This window comes from Ips typographus, linkage group LG14 (genome assembly GCF_016097725.1).
Source record: "Ips typographus isolate SLU linkage group LG14, UJ_Ityp_2.0, whole genome shotgun sequence".
Classification (NCBI taxonomy): domain Eukaryota; kingdom Metazoa; phylum Arthropoda; class Insecta; order Coleoptera; family Curculionidae; genus Ips; species Ips typographus.
The window spans coordinates 348,087-367,780 of record NC_138435.1 but is presented as its reverse complement, the minus strand read 5'-3'; the positions used below and the strand labels follow the sequence as shown (position 1 = coordinate 367,780).

General features: G+C 38.9%; 6 protein-coding genes across 7 annotated transcripts; 3 read left to right on the top strand and 3 right to left on the bottom strand.

Moving 5' to 3' along the window:
• Window positions 1–6,537: 6,537 nt before the first annotated feature.
• On the bottom strand, window positions 6,538–7,975 carry LOC145738033 (uncharacterized). The gene has a single exon (XM_081992892.1). It carries the CDS (start codon window positions 7,774–7,776, stop codon window positions 6,943–6,945), a length of 834 nt encoding a protein of 277 aa, XP_081849018.1. The 5' UTR covers window positions 7,777–7,975; the 3' UTR covers window positions 6,538–6,942.
• A 1,530-nt stretch (window positions 7,976–9,505) lies between these two features.
• O-fut1 (O-fucosyltransferase 1) lies at window positions 9,506–10,975 on the bottom strand. The gene is made up of 4 exons (XM_081992889.1): window positions 10,782–10,975; window positions 10,464–10,724; window positions 10,224–10,409; window positions 9,506–10,169 (listed from the first exon to the last, which is right to left on the bottom strand). The coding sequence occupies exons 1-4, from the start codon at window positions 10,882–10,884 to the stop codon at window positions 9,565–9,567; spliced, it is 1,155 nt and encodes a 384-aa protein (XP_081849015.1). The 5' UTR covers window positions 10,885–10,975; the 3' UTR covers window positions 9,506–9,564.
• Window positions 10,976–11,114: 139 nt separating this feature from the next.
• Window positions 11,115–12,595, top strand: LOC145738032 (large ribosomal subunit protein uL3m-like). Its single transcript, XM_081992891.1, has 5 exons — window positions 11,115–11,342; window positions 11,395–11,482; window positions 11,535–11,750; window positions 11,806–12,095; window positions 12,147–12,595. The coding sequence occupies exons 1-5, from the start codon at window positions 11,266–11,268 to the stop codon at window positions 12,565–12,567; spliced, it is 1,092 nt and encodes a 363-aa protein (XP_081849017.1). The 5' UTR covers window positions 11,115–11,265; the 3' UTR covers window positions 12,568–12,595.
• On the bottom strand, window positions 12,548–13,355 carry LOC145738034 (calcium load-activated calcium channel-like). 2 transcript variants are annotated; one of them, XM_081992894.1, is made up of 3 exons: window positions 13,128–13,350; window positions 12,896–13,070; window positions 12,548–12,842 (listed from the first exon to the last, which is right to left on the bottom strand). In XM_081992894.1, exons 1-3 carry the CDS (start codon window positions 13,264–13,266, stop codon window positions 12,605–12,607), a joined length of 552 nt encoding a protein of 183 aa, XP_081849020.1. In that variant the 5' UTR covers window positions 13,267–13,350; the 3' UTR covers window positions 12,548–12,604. The 2 variants fall into 2 exon arrangements, with proteins under 2 accessions (XP_081849020.1, XP_081849019.1); XM_081992893.1 differs by having other exon boundaries at window positions 12,896–13,355.
• Window positions 13,356–13,390: 35 nt separating this feature from the next.
• Window positions 13,391–15,069, top strand: LOC145738031 (uncharacterized). Its single transcript, XM_081992890.1, has 3 exons — window positions 13,391–13,954; window positions 14,005–14,272; window positions 14,687–15,069. The coding sequence occupies exons 1-3, from the start codon at window positions 13,484–13,486 to the stop codon at window positions 15,055–15,057; spliced, it is 1,110 nt and encodes a 369-aa protein (XP_081849016.1). The 5' UTR covers window positions 13,391–13,483; the 3' UTR covers window positions 15,058–15,069.
• Window positions 15,070–15,540: 471 nt separating this feature from the next.
• Window positions 15,541–19,619, top strand: LOC145738029 (juvenile hormone esterase-like). Its single transcript, XM_081992888.1, has 10 exons — window positions 15,541–15,824; window positions 15,874–16,017; window positions 17,271–17,427; window positions 17,487–17,672; window positions 17,729–17,925; window positions 17,985–18,159; window positions 18,371–18,564; window positions 18,614–18,776; window positions 18,828–18,957; window positions 19,280–19,619. Exons 1-10 carry the CDS (start codon window positions 15,639–15,641, stop codon window positions 19,521–19,523), a joined length of 1,776 nt encoding a protein of 591 aa, XP_081849014.1. The 5' UTR covers window positions 15,541–15,638; the 3' UTR covers window positions 19,524–19,619.
• Window positions 19,620–19,694: the final 75 nt, after the last annotated feature.

Below are 19,694 nucleotides of genomic sequence, written 5' to 3'. Positions count from 1 at the left end.
CGCTTTAAAATGATTGTGAGTTGTATTAAATACTGTCTAATCATACCTACAAAACTAATTAGTCAAGAATGCTTACTCATCATGGTAATGAATCATTTTTATCAAAGTAAAGCACACACACACAATAGAAAGGTCGATTAACGATTATTACTACTAAAAACAGACTTTTTGGGAGTAATCGATAATGATTAGCCGAATCGAAGTGTTGTGTAATTTTGATCAACGCAAGATGAGTCACCCTGTATTGTCATAGGGGTATGATTCAATTCCCCTTCTTGTTTAATCCTGTATTAAGGTCGTTAAAGTTGAAATTTACCTGAAACACACGTCACTACTGGAAAATTCCAGTAAACTGGACATAGGAGATAAGCAAAAATAGACCTTATTTTTAAAACAAAATTGCGTGATTAATAAACCTTGAGTGGTGATCCATGGACCTGTTTAACCTTCCCCAAAAAAACGAGTCGACCTTATATGCATCGTAATAAAAATGAAATTATTTCGTTCTTCTTTATACCTCTATGGGACGATTAGACCGGTCACGCTTTCCACTCTTGTCAATCTACAAAATTATTATTAAACGAACAATACAATGCACCGGCCTCGCCTTTCACTCTGCCCTGACCAATCAGGGTCGAGAATATTTAGTTCAAATTTCTAATGCTTTAGTTGCGTACTGCATCTCTCTCTCTTTCTGTTATTATCGGAAATTTTACTCGATTTATGCAGGTCATGTTAAAATACTACTGCAATTAGGGTCTCGTGTGTCACATCCAGGTGCCTGAAGGTTGAATTCAATGTCCTGTCAAAGCTGTAACATTTTGACTCATCAACAAATATGGCAAAAGTGTGTCTGTCAAACTATAGAGTTTTTGACGCCCTCTAGTGGCCAAACCAAAGTCGATATACCTTTGGAAAGTCCATTGCTTATTCAGAGGTGTAATAACCAAAATATGATTCCCTAAAATGTGTCACGATAACCACCATAAGGAAGTCAGGTTGACTCTGGGCAATTTCGGTATCACCACCGTATGACGTCACGCGATAAAAAGTTGATGACCTCATGAAGGCAAACAATTTATGCAGTTGTCGTCCTGTTTGAAATATTTCGAGTCGATATCAAAGTAGGCCCAGTCAAGGGCAGAGCTCGTTCGTATTAGTCACCCAGGAAATTATTTGTGTAGAAGGCCGAATCAATTCATTACATGGTTGTCATTGATGGCTGATTGACAACTGACAGTTGACACTCTAACAGCCCAAAAGAGAGAGTTGAAACGATTACGTAAATTGGCGCCAATCGGGTCACAGAATTTTCTACTAAACGCGAAGACAAAACGAGCTTTACGGTTATCCACCTACACGCGTTCTCGAGCATGTCCCAATAAGGTGAAACAGCCTTTATACGGCCATGATAGTTTAGACTGGATTTACTGTCTTTTGCTTATAACTCAAAAATTCTTAAAACAATCAAAATTTGTTTGTCCTCCAGGAGATTAATTAATGGCTGCTGGAGGACACTTATGGATGACGCTTCAGCTAAACTACAATAACACTCCAAAAAAGAGTTTAATAATAATTACAACCGAGCGACAGGATAATAAAACGGAAATCGTTTAATTATCTAACCTTCAACCATTGATTTTCACAATCAATGAGATAACGTTATTTTTAGTTATGATTTTATCGTATCGACACTTTTGGAAAACTACACTCACTGTACACCCTCTGTATATGGTTTGTTACGCAGATCAAGACAAGGTCGGTCGGTATTTGTCACGTGATCAGTCCCATCGGACTGCGGGTAGAATTTTAAGCTTAAAACCGATCTGAACCTGTTTTTTTGGTCGATGGGAAGTACCCGGCTACCAGTCAGTTAATGTTCAATTGCTAATTAAAATCATTTTACTTTAGCAGTGATAATGGGATCAGTAAAAAGGGATCAAGGGTCGTAAACTTGACTCGACAACTAACCAAACAGTTGATAAGCTCCAGTGTGTGTATTATTTTGTTCCAGTTTTAGAAAATTTCATAAACATTTGTATTGGCTTTTTACTGAGGTTTGGCAACACTGTTTTTTATTCAAATGTCACTTGGATGGAAGACACACGTCACTACCAATATTAAGCGTAGAAGTTGGGCGAAAAATGAACAAATATAACGGACGTCAACCCCAAACTAGGTTTTAACGTAAATTACAAACACTGGCAACGTTGTACGAACGAGGGATGGAAAAACACCGGGTTTGAACTTGTCTGGGATGTCGAATTGAAGCTGTCAAAGTCACGTGGCCCCAAGTAATGCATGCGTCAAAATTTAATAAAACAGTCACGTGATCTAAAAAAATTCAATTTGCAATTGTAAAAGTTCATTCATGTGATAAAACAATTGATAGTTTAAATAATAGTCAAAAAAAATGCACCCACTGTGATCAAACCCAACCTAATCCAGTGTAATACAATAATGTGCATCGCACGAGCCCATCCCTAGTACGAACGGAAGAAAAATGACAGAAGACAGTTAGAAGCCGGTAATCTTAACCTCAAATTTATGTTTATATGTAGTGTTTGTCCAAGTGTTTAAATTCTCTTTTTTTGTGATTATAAACGTTTTGGTGGATGTTATTTGATAGAGGTGAGAGAAGAGAGGGAATTTTGTGTATGGTGGAGACGAAAAAATGGATGAAAATCGCGGATAATGGTACAAGTATGGACAAGACAGTTTTGGGCAAACAGGCAGAAAGTAAGATTAACTGAAGGACTTAAAAGTATGAAGAAAACTGAATAAGGTGAGCAATATCCCTACCTTGGAAAATCCTACCATTAATGCAAACGTTTACATGTGCAGTATTTTTTGTAAATTGCAACATTGTTCCTAGTTTTTGATTGGTAAAAAAACTGCACATTTAGATTTGCTATTAGATGGTGTCGTTGACGTAATCGCGAAAGGACTTTCACTTGAAAATTTTCTATTCTTCTGCCTACTTACGAACCGATTTTTTTGCATACGTCGCCTTAATTAATTGCCCACTGGCATAGAAACGGTTTTAATTACTTTCAAAGCGTTTCACATATACTAGCAAAAAAACGAATTTTTGTCCGCGTTAATGTAGGTAAGTATTGACAGTTGACAGTTTGCGACAACGGCCATGTTTGTACCGCGTATCACTCGATTCAAACAATTGCATCATTTTAGACTGACCTTGTTGCCCTGACGATTTCACATCTAGTATTCTCTGACGTGAGAGAGAGAGAGAAAAAAAATGATTACTCAATCGGTTTTTTGGATTTTTCTACTCAACAAAGTGTGTACGAAATCCCGTTCGAACAAGGACGAAACCTCCCGCTTCCGGATTATTTTGTGGTTAGTGCACGTCACTGTTCAAAGTGAAAGTGAACCGATTCTCGTTCGTTCATGTTGCAATAGGAGAAACGTTTACAACAAACGCTCTTTATCAGTTACACGTTGAATTTAACAAATGTCACGTGATCTGTCAAGTAGGGAAAATCAAGTTGGCCTCGTATACTTTTGGAAATCCTGGTAGGCCTAGTAAAGCGTATACAGGGTGTCCCATTTAAAACTTTATAAGTAATAATGAAGCTGTTACCGACTAATGTTTTTTGTTCTCTCTCTCTCTCGGCTAAAAACGTTAATAATTATATTCTTGTTGGAGCCTTAATGCAAATCGAGGTTGGCTCTGTTGTAACCGTCTTGCGTAACGGCCACCGATTGTAAAAGACCTGTTCGCGACGTACAGAAAAAAATGTGTTTGTGAAAGGATTAAAGGTTTTTCAGTAATCAGGAAAGGCGTGGTCGCCATTTTGTGCGACTAACCCCAAAAAAAAAAAGAGATCGCGACAGGTGCCCCCAACACCTGCACTGAAGATGGCAGACGCTCGTGAACAGGTGAAAATGCAACCCTGGCCGCTCGTTATCTACATAAACCGTCCAGACGTCAAAAGTAAAAAACCAATTTTGATTGTCACAAACGTCAATTGATTGACAAGAAAAATGTTACTACGATCTAAATTCCTTTAAAACAACCCTGCTGCTGCAATGGATTTTAAATCGTGAAACGTAACCAATATGAAGCTAGAGTAGACCTTATATACAGGATGATTCAAAATTCATTGCAGAACAGTGTTCTACGTTCAAATTGCTTCAAAAAGTGTGTTGTTTTTTTAGGTGTAACGTAATTTATCAATGCTGACTTGATTCTGTTGGATTGGTTATAAATAAGGAGGCGGCTGGTCATTGACGTTGAGTGACAGCCGTAAGCAAAGGAAACCACCGTTGCCAAATTGCCATGGTTGTAATAATGGCATTTCATACGAGAGGTGAGTGGCAACCTGCGCATTTTCAGGTCAGATTGAAACGGAGCGTCGCGCGCCGCTCTTCGTTCCTCTTTAATACGAATTAGACAAAGAAAAATGTCGGGGCGAGGCCCGTTGTGCATTTACGAACCTCTTGAGCACCGGGCAACGGTAGAAAATATGGTTCGTTGGGTCGTTGAACCATCGACGAACGCTGAACCGATCACCAGATCGTCGCGCATATACACTTGCTACCGACGCGACCTCTTGTTAAAACCAACTCACTGAGAAAAGGGGCATTAAACACCTTTTGATTATCTTCTTCTCTCTCTCTCTCTTTAGGACTTCCAGATGAGTTTTCCATTTAGGAAGAAACTGACTAGGAATGTGCCTAATTTCTTAAAATCATCCCAACTACACAAACTACTATAAAGCACAGTCTAAGCCACTCGAGGGATTAAAAGGTCCAAGTGAAAAGCAGGTATAGCAAAACCACCCCCCTTAACACACAATCCGACAACATTATCGATCGGGAAGAGCGGGAACAATGGGGACCCGAAAACTTCCCCCATTTAATCCGTGCCCTCGCCCTCTTTTTGCCCCCCCCTTCCCACCACCTACGTTTATGGGGTGAGATTTCTTTGGGGGGGGGGATGATTGATCAATCCCTCTTATGTTGCTTTGTTATCAAATTGAAACTTATGTAGAGGGTGGGGAAGGTTAATTCAGAGATTTTGTTATTGCTGTTTATTATTGTGTAATTGATGGTATTATACAATGTTAAAATGTCCCTAACCTCAATTAGTAATTTAGATACTAAAGTTACGGAAAATACAAAAAAATGTCTGTACTACAGGGTGATTGATTGAATTTTTCACTTAAGCAAGTATTTCTTTAGTTTATTAGTATTGTTTGGTTTGTTTCTCAAATTTGGGACATCCTTTATATTATTGGACTATTTATGTAGAAATTTTTCCAGAAAATGTTCTGTAATTTTCCGAAAAAATCTAAAAATTCAAAAATAATTCGTTCTCTACATTTTTGTACTATTAACTTGAAGGTATTTAGGCAGTTGAGGTTAATTTTGAAAATTCTAGTTTTTAATTTTTCAAGGTCAAACGGTGCATGGTACCAAAAAAGTGTATAGAAGGTAAAAGTTGCATCCCATCGAGGTGCATTTGTGGTAAATTTTCAGACCTCTAACCTGAAACCTTCCTGAGATATTGAGCAAAAACTGCAAAAAAACGAGAGTCAACTTTGACGCCCTCTAGCGTCCAAATGGGGCAACTTAGCCGTGCCCGCTCAACGTCACGTGATAGCCCCGTTCATTAGCTTTCTTTTGTTATACGGTGTGTTTATACAGGGTGTTTCAAATAAGCGAGTTATGGACGATTTTCTGGAAAAGTGCACCAAAATTTCGCTTAAATTGGGAATTTCTGCTTTCGAGGAGGTTGGTCAAAGTAGCTAGAGCAAAAACAATTGAATTTAGATACAAACATTTTACATCAAGTAGGCCTAGAATTTGACGTAGATTCCACTAAAATCGAATAAAAAATTATAAGTTTGGTTTGTTGCTCAAATTTGGGACACCATACATGCAAATATCAACAAGATTCATATTTGGTATATTTTTTTTAAATTAACATTAAACAAGATACAGGGATGTTAAAAATTTAATGTATCACCCTGTAAACTACTCCATTGTATTGTCAATAACTCGGTTATTTTGATAATTATAGGGTGGTTCAATATACCAATTTGTAGCCCTTCCTATCAAGGAAAAGTAATTTTCGGGTAAATTTCCACAAATGGAGATTTTCCAACTCGCTTTTACATCTCTGACTAGAGTGTGATAGTCACATTTAGGACACCCTGTATACTAAATGAACTATCTGGAAATAAAACAGATCAAGGGGGCCGGCAAAATTCATTCCCTTTCCGGGATTTTTAAACATTGTCGGGTTTCCCCGACATGGTCATTAACAAACCAAAATTGACCGTACAACAAATGACGTCACTCAGAAAAAACCTAGAATCAGTGACGTTATCATGATTAGTCAAGGTCGGTCCAGATGGCGGTGATCCCTAAAAATCCCACAAACGTCGAGCAGCGTATTGTTGATCACGTACGTATGGAAATGACGTCAGCGTGAGTCCACAGTTCGGGCGTTTTAATTATCGTTCAGGCAGTAGTTGGCGTTTATTCCAACAACAAAAAAAACAACCGTAAGTTTTATATCAAAATTTATTGTTTTTCAAATATACGCAATAATATTACAATGTAATATTTACATGAATAAGCCCCTAAAACGGAGCTAACAATTTTATCTAGAAAATAACCTATTTATGTATAATATTATATAGTATGTACACAAAAAGGGTGTGCGACCCCTGAACGTTCCCAGTCAACCCCCTACAAAAAGTTATAGCAGTTCTCACGGCTAAATACAACCGGATCTACCTGCTCAGGTACACAAAATATGGAATGTAGTACTAATCCGGTCAAATTTGTAGGGGATTGGAACGTTCTAACAAACAACAGTAATAACATGTTTCACTATCACAAGAATTGACCTCCGTCCTTTACAAAGGAACGATTTTGAATCGTTGTTGCGTTTTGGGCACGAAATTATTACACAGTCATGGCGAGAAATGGCCGTTGTTGTATACTATCGGGACAGTCTTTCGCTTGGGCGGAACACAAATCTGGCGTGGACACCGACCTGTTGAGTTTGTCGCCGCCCATACTAAAACTAAAAATCGACACCAGCGAAGTAATCCTGTCAATTTCCATTGCAGAGCCTGGTACGTTGGAGGTGGTTGCAGTTGTTTTCTGCGCCTCCTCCACCTCCTTACTCACTATATCCGACAGTAACGTGGCGTCATCCAGAAACACTGAGTCATCACTACTACAAGAACTGTCACTGTCACTACTACTACTACTACTATCGTCATACGAGGAGTCTCTTTTGCATTTTTTTGGTAGAATAGACTGGACGGCCTCTTCAGTCTCCCATTCAGCTACCGCCCTCCTTCTCTTCAGGTTGCTTCGCTCCTTGAGCACGTTGGAAGTTTTATCCAAATCCAGGTAAGTCAGTTCGCTACTGCCAGGCGGGTGGTTTTCCTTATCCGGTTGACTGTCACCGCATCTAGCGCAAGACGGTAGAAAATCAGCGTTGACGTCACTCTCACTAGACGAGCTCTCCGGCACCTGAAGGTCCAAACCGGCTTCCTCAGCGGTGAGGCCCACCAGCACCTCCTCAGCCACTGGCGGACGTTGCTGGATCGGAACCGGGGGATGGTAGTGCACCATATTGTAGGCCTCCTCCATGAAGATGTAGCGCGCTTTTTGCAATACAGTCGCCACCAGTAAGTTTTTATGCAGACTAACGCCACCCCGATGCGAACGGGATTGGGCGATTTTCGTAAGGGAGATCCCGATCAGCCTTTGCGCCTCGCTGGCCATTGTCAGCACCAAAATTGAAAATAAACTACACAATAAAAACGGGACCGAAAAACCACTCTCCTCCACCAAACTCGACGCGTAAACGAATGCAGACGAACGCTACTGCTGACATCTACTTATAGACTACGGTCGTGACGTCACAACCTACTTTCAACGTGTGTCGTTCACCAATGAACGACGGCCTTGCCGGCTATACTCGAATCCGACCGAATGTGGGCGACAGCAACAGGGAACGCTGAGTTGTTTATGCACAGGGTGGTCCAATCATCATCAAAACTCATTAATTTTATTTCAAAGTCAAAAATACAGGGTGTTAAACGTCAAAGTTGTCAATTACTTTTACAAGCATTGTGTCTGTCATTATATAGAGAAGGTTTTTGGTATGTTTGAACCAACAAGAATGACTTTACATTTGTTATTAATATTTGCTGTCAAATTTGCGTAAATCTCAGTGGCAGGTGGGTAACACAAAAGACGTATTTTGGTGTCAGTGTTTACAGTGTCTATCTCGTTTTATCTCATTCTGACAAAACAAGATGGCCTATATGTTACTACAGCTTAAAACTCAGGTTAATACGTTCGCCAAAATATGTACGCATAAACTAGAAATAATGCTGCAATTTACGCAAATCATGTAAACTCACCTTCATTCTTATACAGCTTGAAAGTTAAGCGTACCTAATGTTTGGATTGCACTAGCCAACTTTACAATAAGTTTTTCCCGGGAAAACCGTACAGCAGCACCGAACCAGTTACACTCACGTGATCGTGGCACTTTAAGGAACATTTTAACGTCATTTTTTGGTACCGAAAACGCGTTTTAACCGTGAAATTGAGGAGGGAAACGTGAAACGACGCGAACCTGTACAGTGATAAACTAAACAACATGGCTGATGGCCGCCGCTAGGGCTGGGGCGGTTTGACATTGACAAGTCAGATACACTAATCGACATTATTGATTAACAAGCTTTAAATGGGTGAATTAATGATATTTTTTTAATAAAAACCACGCAAACAAACCTCGGATAATAGCAAACGTTTTAAATTAAAAAATCTAGGGTGATATTTTACTGTCGTCAAACAACTGTCATTGTCATTTTCCGAAGGCCAGTGATGCAACGTTGCCGTTGTTAAAAACTAAGCTCCTTTGTTATCTGTACTCCTCACGTGACTTATTAAGACTATTACCAATTATTTGAACATAACTACGACCACCCTGTAGGTACGCTACATACGTAAACGGGTCGGACGGGACGAAATAACCTTTATTGGCCGGTGCACCAGCGCTCATTGAAACGGAAGTCGCGTATATAGAAAAAAAAAACGCTGGCGTCGTCGACGCACGCAGATGCCTCCGGAATGCTCTTTGTCCGATAAGATGTCTTGGGTTGTGACTAATCAAGACAATAGACGCCACTACAGTTAGTTTGGACAACAAATCAATACAAATACAAACATATTTTGGTATGCAACGTTAATAAAGTACGAAACCTGCCCACACTATCACGGCAACGACTTTGATAAATTGACATTGAAATATTTCTATCTGCGTCGCATGTTAATTCAAAGAACCGTGCTATCTAATTAACTCTACTAAACTCATTATATTGAATTTATGTGGTTTAAACAAAACTGATACATTTCTGGCGCCTTCACCACATTCCTACTAGCAAGGTAAAGTAGGTCCCTACACACACAACGCCATCTTGTGTTCAAATAAGTAAATCAATTAAATAAACTTGTTTAATAAAAAAAAGCTTAACCTAATAATACAAAATCAGTCTTAACTCATAACTCTTCTCGAATTTTGTTTTTCCTGGTAGTTTTTTCAGCTGGAAAGGCCCAAAACGTGGAAGGAAAACCCTTTACGTCCCTCTCGCGTTTAACAAAGGCACTAAACGACGATACGCAATTACCGATAAAATGATTGGCCTGTCCTAATACCGCCAAATCTAGATGCGGACTAGACCGATCCGATTTCACTACAGCCACGTTCATACGTTTCAACGCTGTCCGCAACTCGTTCAGCATGTGATTACTGTCCGACGCCACAAACACCGCAGTCACAGTCCTACTGTTGATTTGTTTGATTGTTCGTTTCAGTTGTCTGATCACCGATTCCTTGGAGGGTAAACACATTTCGGGAGTGGCTGGTCCCAGTTCGTTTCTGTAGCCCAAACACTGAGCGGCCGCAAACAGATTGGGACTGTCTGGGATGTGTTCGCACGCTCTCACCCAATCGATGCCGTTGCGTAAATGAATACCAATGAAAGCGCCCTTGGGAAGTTGAGTTTTGATGAAATCCTCCGCCTCTAGCTGGATTCTATCACTCCACTCCAGGTACTTGTGTAATTTACGGTTTTCCTCTGAAACAGGAAAACTGGCTGGACTGCCTATTAAGCACAAAATCAGTACAGTTTACTAGAAACAATTGGAATAAACGTCACCAGTGAAGGCCAGGACCGGCCACTTTGATGCAGGGTACTGCACCTGCCACTGCCTAACAGTCACTGCATTACCAACATCATAATGTAAGGGACTGTAAAACTCTGAACCAACAAAATTCACGTGGAACGTATCCCAAAACGGACCAAAAGGATTCCCTTCCTTTGCATTACAGGACTGACTGTCCCCTAAAATTAACTTACAACCATCCAAAATGGTAAAAAATGGTCAAAAAAACCAACCACGCGCCATATAACAAAATGAAACACGTTCGTTCGGCGGCCATTCATAAGGAGCAATCTCCTGCATAAAATGCTCCATTGTGATGACTTTATGGTACTTTCGGAGCGGCCCCACTTTAAAATAAGTGTCGAAAGGCACTTGTATAGACTTTCGTTCCCCGTAACGGTACTCAACCCATGGGGGCAGTGCGAGCGTTCGGTTTAAGCCTTTGGCGAACGCTAAAGCACCTAGAAAATGGTCTGCTTGGTTGCCAAACCTCCCTAAAAAAAAGCCTTTTATAAACGGGAAGAAATAAAGGGTTTTTGTAGTGTACTTACCCATACAGGGACAATAAAGTATATACCCCAAAGGGTCCATATCCACACCTAAACATTGCCAAACCAAGCTGTACACACTGTATATTAACGTAAACCATTTCATTATCACCCCTGACAGTTGTTTTAATAGATTAGATAATTAATAATAAAAATTAACCTCATTTTGAATGTTTGTAATGGTTGTGACCATAAAGGACAGCACAGTCACGGGACTGAAGTAAGATTACTAATGCAATGGTCATGTGACCTCATTTCCTCCACAAACATGGACTAACCTAACCTAACTTTCCTTTGATAATTGTACGTAATTTGACAACACGATCACGGGACTTTGGTAAGGCTACCAGTGAAACGGTCATGTGATTTCATTTCGTTACGCATTTACATTCATACATAACCTCAAAGGTGGTTAAATGCAGAATTCAGGCTTTATAATAATAATTAAAAAAGTTTAATTAATTAAAGTGCAATTCGAATACTCATTATGGCGTTGAGCTTAAGTGCCGTTTCCAGATCATGTGGCAACGTTCGAATTCTGGAAGAAAAGCTCCGCCAACTAAGGTCAGTACCACAAGACTCAATTAAAATCCATATCCAAGATGTTATTTTGTAGCATTTCGTACGAGTTTAGACGAGACAGGCATCTGCCATCCAAACCGCGGCTCAGACACCCTGTGTGGTTGACGAAAAAAACGATTACTGTGAGTTAAAAACCCCCTTGAAACTCCTTGAAAGGGTAACACTAGGTTTCAGTCAGTTGACGATCCAATCGCCCCAGAGAACGTGGAATTTATTAGGGAGGTGGTACAGGACCAACAAGCAAAACATAGAGAGTGGACAAAGTCCATAGTGCCAGAGAAAATTCAATGGACCCCTAAAATGCAAAGAACTGGAGTGATTGCAAGGAAAATTGGTGTGTATCCTTTATGGTTGAAGAATGGAGAGAAAATCACCACCACTCTGTTACAAGCAAGTGTTTTTCTCTTATTCACCTTAAACAATTCTTTTAATAATGCTTATTAAGGTGTTGGATAATCATGTAGTGAAGTATTATTCACCTGAAGAATATGAACCAGTCAAACAGTTACGTCCTAAAGTGTTTAAGAAAAAAGCATGTTTACTGATTGGTGCTGAAATTGGGGACCCAACTAATTTTACTAAAGAATATTGTGGGCTTTTTAAACAGTCTGGAGTGTTGCCAACCAAATGGCTGGCACGGTTTTTCGTTAGTCCTGATGCAGTCTTACCTTTAGGGACTACAATTTCAGTTAGACATTTTCAAGTTGGTAACTATGTGGATGTTAGAGGAAAAACGTAGGTAGTGCCATCTGTGGTTAGCTTTTTGGGTTAAAACAATTTTTTCAGTATTGATCGAGGGTTTCAGGGAGTAATGAAACGGCACGGTTTCAAAGGTATGCCAGCCAGTCACGGTGTCACCAAAACGCACAGACGGGGTGGTAACATTGGCGGTGGTGGGGAGAAGGGTAGGGTGTGGCCGGGCACAAAAATGCCAGGTCACATGGGCAACAGATACAGGGTGGCCAAAGGTTTGAAGATTTGGAGGATAAACACCAAATACAATGTGCTTTGGGTGTCTGGGCAAGCAATTCCTGGTGAAGTCAATACGTTGGTGAATATTTACGACACAAAACTACCACTGCGATTCCCAAAGGATTTACCATTTCCAACCTACTTGGATACAGAGAATGATGATTTAATTGAAGATATTTATGATGAAGAGGTTCATCCATTTTCTGAAACTACTATTCTGTATAATGAGAAATAAGTTTTATTAAATTAATAGTTTTATTTCACTAGTAATTTTATTTAAACTGACCAGGAGCTGGTCCAAATAAGCTATTCCCTTGTTTGGAGGCTGCTCTAGATGGGGCAAAGCCCAGCAATTTCTGGATATTCTGTCGAATAGACATGGTACACAAAATGTACAAAAATATGAAGGAACAGTCATAATAGTCCTCTCCAGGCAGGTTTCTATGACTTAAACCTTGAATCCATGTTAAGGGCATAAATGGTAGCTTTGCTACCACTCTACCATCAAATCTAAGTGATTTTTTTGTTAGGTAAAGTCACTAAACCCAATTAACCCAACTTACATGTTATTGAACATACTTAGAAGGGCAGTAAAGGCAAACCCTATAGCAAACATTGACTTCATCTTTACAAAAGACAAATCCCTGTTATTGTGCTTCAGCCTGTCCTCTTCCCTTTCAATTTTCTTTTTCTGCTGCTTATCCAATGTGTCACCGTGAGTTTCTTTGCGTTTTTCCACTGTAAGAACAGTTGGTTTAGCCTGTAAAGTGCTGGTAAAACTTGTGAAAAACTTACATTTTTTGCTTTGCTTTTCCACCTCGGCTTTCAATTTTTGATAACGCTCTGTCCGGTAAACCATTAGCCAAGTTAGGCCTTCGCCTAGGAATGCAGTGCATATTGATATGAAGACGATTAAAAGAGTGTCAGCCCACATTATTATAGCCGATTTAATAAAAAAATACAACTTTTATATCATAACAGACCTAACCTAGATAGAAAAGCAGCGTTGCCTTGCCAATGTTAACCTAAAAATGTTGTTTGGCAACGCTGGCTGTCATTCTGTCAAATTAGTTTTGTAGGTTAACTGTTTACTAATAATTTTAAAATTGTTATTTTTCTGGTACATAAATGCAGGTTAATGAATAATTGCAATGTATTTGGCACGTAGTAGTTGTGTAATATGTCGCGACCAAATCAATAAAATCCAATATAACCTAAAAACTACACACTCAAAGAAATCAAATAAACTCCTCATCACAATGGTGGAGGATTTGTACAGGAACGTCGCATTTTTGCATTGCAACATATGTGGGGATTGCCACGAACTGTTGAACGAACTCGATTTTGTCAAATACAGGGAAAAGGAGCTGTACGCCCAATTGAAGAGCTACATTTCAAAGGTCGAAGCCTCCAAAACTTCAGACATGATCAGCAGTAGACTGGAACCAGACAACCTGGCTGAGATGGAATGCCTGCAAATACCTGATATAGATTTGAAAGGATTGCCGATTAAAGTGAAGAGAGTGAAATGCAAAAGTGAGGACAGCAAATTGAACAGAAAACCTTCTTCACCAGTCCTGGAAGTGGCCAAGGAAGATCAGAATGAAAAAATGTTTGAACAGGTTTGTTTATCAGTTTTAGTTCAGTGACATTAACTAATCATCCAAATCAGATTCAGACCTCAATCCAAATGGACCTGTCCAAACATGTGGAGGAGGTGATGAACAAAAACAAACCTAGTCATAATATACTGTGTGAAATATGTGGACAGAGCTTTAAAACCAAAAATGGCTATGAAAATCATATAAAAAAACATGACAGTGTAGAGGATGACATTAGATTACTTGGATTGAACAAGGAGGGACCTTGTTTCTGTAACATTTGTGGTAAATGTTTCAGTCAGAAAGCTAGTCTGAGCAGGCATTTACCAATACATACAGGTAAGTTTACAAATTTGGTTAAAACCTTGCATCAGATGTAAAAGTGGTAATTTTTGGGTACAAAAATTTCTATTTTTGATAATTGTCCTTGATAGGGCAAACAACTGTCATTGTCAAACTTATCATGCATTCTAATCAGATAATTTAAGCTAAATGATTAAAACTACATTAAACTTTATTTGAATTTTTCAATTTTTCTGGAAAAATTTCCATAATAATCTTAATTTTCTGGAAATTTTCCATCCCTGCCTTGCACACATAATTGTAAGGTTAAGGTGATCTGGATCACTTTCCAAGACATGTCCTGAGTGACAGATGACTTATTGGTTTTTGACAGTTGATCCCTGCAATCACCGCCATTTTGACTGGGGGTTATTAAATTTGACTTGTTCATTTTAAATTGTTTTTTTCTAGGTGAAAGTCGTTATCAGTGCGAATCGTGCGGCAAAAAGTTCCTTCATCACAGTTCCTTCAACATGCACCGGAAAATACACGCGGGCCAGCGAAATTTCGAGTGTACGGTGTGCAAACACCGTTTCCTGTCAAATTCGCACCTGAAACGTCACATGAGGGCGACGCACGACAAGGAGAAAAACTATCATTGCGAGTATTGCGGCAAACAGTTTGCGGAAAACTACAACCTGTTGGCGCACATGAAAATCGTGCACGAAGACGATCCGCTCGTTCAACAATACACCGAAGAAGTGGCCGACACAAATTACGAACAAACTCAAGCTATTTACCACATACAAGATCATTCTACTGTTGTATTTACTTTGGAATAAAATTAGCGCTAAGTTTTTGTTTTTCTCTTTGATCCTCCTAATGTAACGTGACGCTTACGTTAAAAAAGCTTTGGAAATTTAATTTGACAAGTTGACAGTTGTTTTCCTTTGTCTTTCTTACAGTTTATAAAGGTCGTTTTTGCAAAACTTTATCATTAAGTGGTTATATAAGATTTTTTGGATAGTAAAATTAGCATCAACAACAAATTGAGCATTATCTCAACTTGTGTAAACTTTGACCGTTTGTGTAAATAGTAAAATATTATACAGAGTGAACCAATAATCCTCTGATAATCCTAACTAATTTGTAAATAATGGTAAATTGCATTTTTCCTACAAACAACCAAACTATAATACATTTTCTAAATTATACAAAGTGTGTGGTGTAATGTTGCGTCAAACTTTACTATACAAACCAAATTACTGACTGATTTTTCCTGTAACACTCTGTATAGTAACGTAAATTGCGAACCTTAGATTTTATTATGTTAATAGAGGTTTTGGAACAAAATACAAAACCCAAAGTACTACCTAAGTAGTATTTTAGTATTTCTTGACTCTTTTAGAGCAAAATACCAAAAATGCTTGTTGTTGTGGTATTGATGACGGTTTTGATGCAAGTTAACGGGTATCACTCAACAATCACCCTCAACACTCCAGCAGTGTCGATCAGCGGTCGTCAAAAACACTCCGAACACCATCGGCCCTACTTCGAGTACAAGGGAATACCTTACGCGCGACCACCTTTAGGAGATTTGCGATTCAAAGTAAGGCACTTTACTGCATTTTCTCGTTAAGCACACCATCATCTGACAGGAGCCCCAAGACATCCAGTCCAGCGACGAGTTCCGGCAACTAGATGAGACACCGGTGTGTCTTCAGAAGAACTATCTGTTTTCGTACAAGCCACAAAGTGAAGGACAGGAAGATTGTCTTTATTTGAATGTTTTTGTGCCACGGGTAAGAGAGAGAGAGAGATGGGATCGTAAAAACAATCTGTCAAAGTTGCAAATTCAATTTTTTTTAGGGTCACGTGATTACTTTAACTATTTTAAAATTCATTTAATTGTTATATTGTCTACGATGACGTAACGACCGAGTTTTGAATGCAATTCATGATAATCTACGCTCTGACTGCTTCGCACATAGCCCAGCCCTAGTCCTGGCGGCGGCCATGTTTGTTGTTTAATGTAAACGTCATCCTACTTCATTTAACTCAAAAAAACCGGGTAAAAGTCCGGTTCTGATGATGAAAAGTACCTCAAAATGTGCGTTAGAGTGTCCCGGTCACGTATTTTGAAAACTAAACAAGATAAGAATTTCTGGTTTGAGGTATCGATTGATAATAAAGATTCTATTTATTTTAAAAGTCACACGGCACTCTTTTTTAACGTCAAAACAGAATCCTGAAGGTCACGTGACCGTTTTTTTAGTCTTAAACTGATCCACTAAATCACGTATCTATTCGTAAGATTAAAATGTCATTTTTAACGTCACGTGACAATTTTTATGTTTAGACTATTTTTTTTTCAAATCGCTTGACTTTTTTAACGTCAACACAGATGCTGAAGGGCACGTGACTCTTTCAAGATTAAAAATGGATTTTATAATGTCACATGACAGTTTTAAATGTCAACGTGTCATTTGAAGGATGACGTTTTTTTTTTTCAGTTTAAACTGATATTTTTTAAGACACGTGATAATTTTCAATTATTTTAACGTCAAAACGAAATCCTAAAGGTCACGTGACTGTTTTAGATGTCCAAAGTATTATTTGAAGCGTCACCTGACTCCTTATAATGTGCAAATGGTCACGTGTGACTCTTTTTACAGTTTATAAGTCGCATAACGATTTTCAATAATCAAACATTTTTTTAAAAGTCATGTGACTCTTTTTTAATGTCAAAGCGAAGGTCACGTGACTGTAAATAGCGCAATAATGTTTAAAGGATCACGTGACCGCTTTTCAGTTTGACCTGAGATTTTTTTAAATTACGTGACTCCTTTTAATGTATAAATAATCACGTGACGTTTTTCAATAAGTAAATTTAATTTTTTCTGGCTTTTGATTGTCTGGCTTTAAAATTATGCGAATATGCGTTTAGTGGTGCCATCTTACGGTTAACGACAACAACCAACACAAACATGGCCGTGACAGCTACTAGGAATGGGCGTTCTGGTGATGAGTGTTACGTTCTTTTGTTTATACACAGAAATGTCAGTTGTCAGCAACCCTCTGTCCTGTTCTGGTTTTCTTCCATTGGGGTGGATTTTTCACCGGTCGATCCACCACCGGTTATTTGGGCCCAGAATACTTTATGGACCGGAAACTGGTTCTAGTTACCGCTAATTACCGTCTAGGACCTTTTGGTATAATCAGTTATTAGCAGTTGGTAGTTTTTTAGTGATTATTTTTGGTTGCGTTATAGGTTTCCTAAGCACGTCAGACGATGAAGCTCCTGGTAATTACGGTCTGAAGGACCAAGTCGCGGTCTTGAAATGGATGAAAAGGAACATTGACAGGTTTTCGGGCAACCCCAATGACGTCACCATCAGTGGGCAAAGTTCAGGTTCAGCCAGCGTCCATTACCACATGATGAGTCCTTTAACAGAGAGTGCGTTGATTATAATAATTGTCATTTGAAATGTCACTAAAATGTCAAAATTTTAGACTTGTTCAAAAAAGCCATATCACAAAGTGGGCAAGGACTAGCCTTGTGGGCTAGCACAGCCAATGACCTACAGAGAATGATTGCGAAGCAACAAGGAGTGGAGGTAGGGTGTGTCAACGCAACTCATCAACAATTGATAGAATGCTTGAGAAGCGTGCCAGCCGAAACCATCATGGACACCCAAGACAATTTTAGGGTTGGGGCTAAAAGTGTCAAAAAAAAAACGTCAAACCTTTATTAAATTGTCAATTTCAGACATTTTTCGGCAACCCTGTAGGTATCTATGGACCAGTGGTGGAGAAGGCGACACCGAGAAACCCTTTACCGTACATCACAAAATCGCCACTGGACTATCTTAAAAATGGGGAGGTTCGTAGGGTGCCATGGATGGTTGGGTTTGTGCGCAACGAAGGCGTTTTAAAGGCTAAAGGTATGATTTGTGTTGTGACAGTTGACAGTGTTGCCTAATGTCAAAATTGTAATTTGACCAGTATATATGCATTCAACTGTCAAATTGTGACGTCATGTGTATGACCATTGTGATTTAAAAAAATCAATTACAATAATTTTCTCATTCACCTTTCTTATTAACCCCCTGAAATATTGTATTGACATACGTGGTGTATATGCTATATTTTCAGCTATTTTAAGCACTGACGAGATCCGTAACCAGTTAAATTCCCAATTTGAGTCTGTTATAAGTGGACCACTGTTCGTTCTCAAATTTAGCACCTTTGAAGAGCACAGTTTATACAAAAACATCACCGAATTCTACTTGAACGGCAAAGAATACGTGGATTTGAACGATAAAACCTTTCTGCAAGGATTTATCGACGTAAGTTTTTGTGAGGTAAAGTGCGACATTTTTTTAGGGTTTTGCGTAGATTTTCTCAGATCGAGCTTTCATTTACCCGCTCTACCAAACGTTACAACTGCACTCCTGTTTAGGACACAGTCCAATTTACTTATACCAGTTTGATTACGTCGGGGCAAGAAGTTACGGTTCAGTGTTTTCGGATGGTGGTACAAACATCACTTTTAACTGGAGTAAGTGCTGGTTCCAGTCAACAATCATCAATCAAATCGATTTTTTTACAGAAAACTGCCATTGTGACGATTTGCTCTACCTGTTCAAGTCTCCGGAACTTTTTCCTGACATGGAAGAACCGAACGATCAAATCCTCAGAGAGTATTTGCTGGACGTTTGGGTTAATTTCACCACAAAAGGGTACGTATATTCAAATAAAACTCACATGACGTTACCAGTCTGGAGTGACAGATGACATTTTATATCTTAACTTTGACAGTTGATCTGTGCAATCACGGCCCTCTTGTCTTTTACCTTGATAATCGCTATATCCATGACCAGGTCAAGTTCAAGCTTAAGGAATGTCATTCTTTGCCACCGGAAACAAGTTTTAAAAATTGAGTGGAAAAACATTTTATTCTTTGTATGAAAACTGTCAAAATTTTAACGTCAAACCACTCTGTCACTGTCATTGTTAAAACTGAACCAAAATTTAAACTGACAGTCTCTGGCCATTTTCCAGTGATCCGTCTGCTCGTGGAACGTTGGGAGACCGCTGGCCTCCAGTCAAAAACACCTGCCAACCAATCAACGATCACCTTAACCTGTTTAGGATCTCTGGTGAGTGGAAACGGGGAAGTACGTTTGCGGTTCGCAAAGGTTTACCAGAAAAACGAATAGATTTTTGGCGCACAGCTAAAACGTTTGAAAACGACGCTTTCACTGAAGCTCTTAATCGTTTAATTTATAATAAAACAATGGTGTAGTAGGTGTTGTTTGTAGAAATAAGACTGAAGTACACGGTAGTAGTAGTAGAATATTTGTAATTAATTATAAAAATTTATAAAAATGGTTTATTAAGACTTTTCCTTGTATATAATGCAGTTCAAATTACTAAATTGAACAAAAACCCTAAAATAAACAAGCATAATACAAAT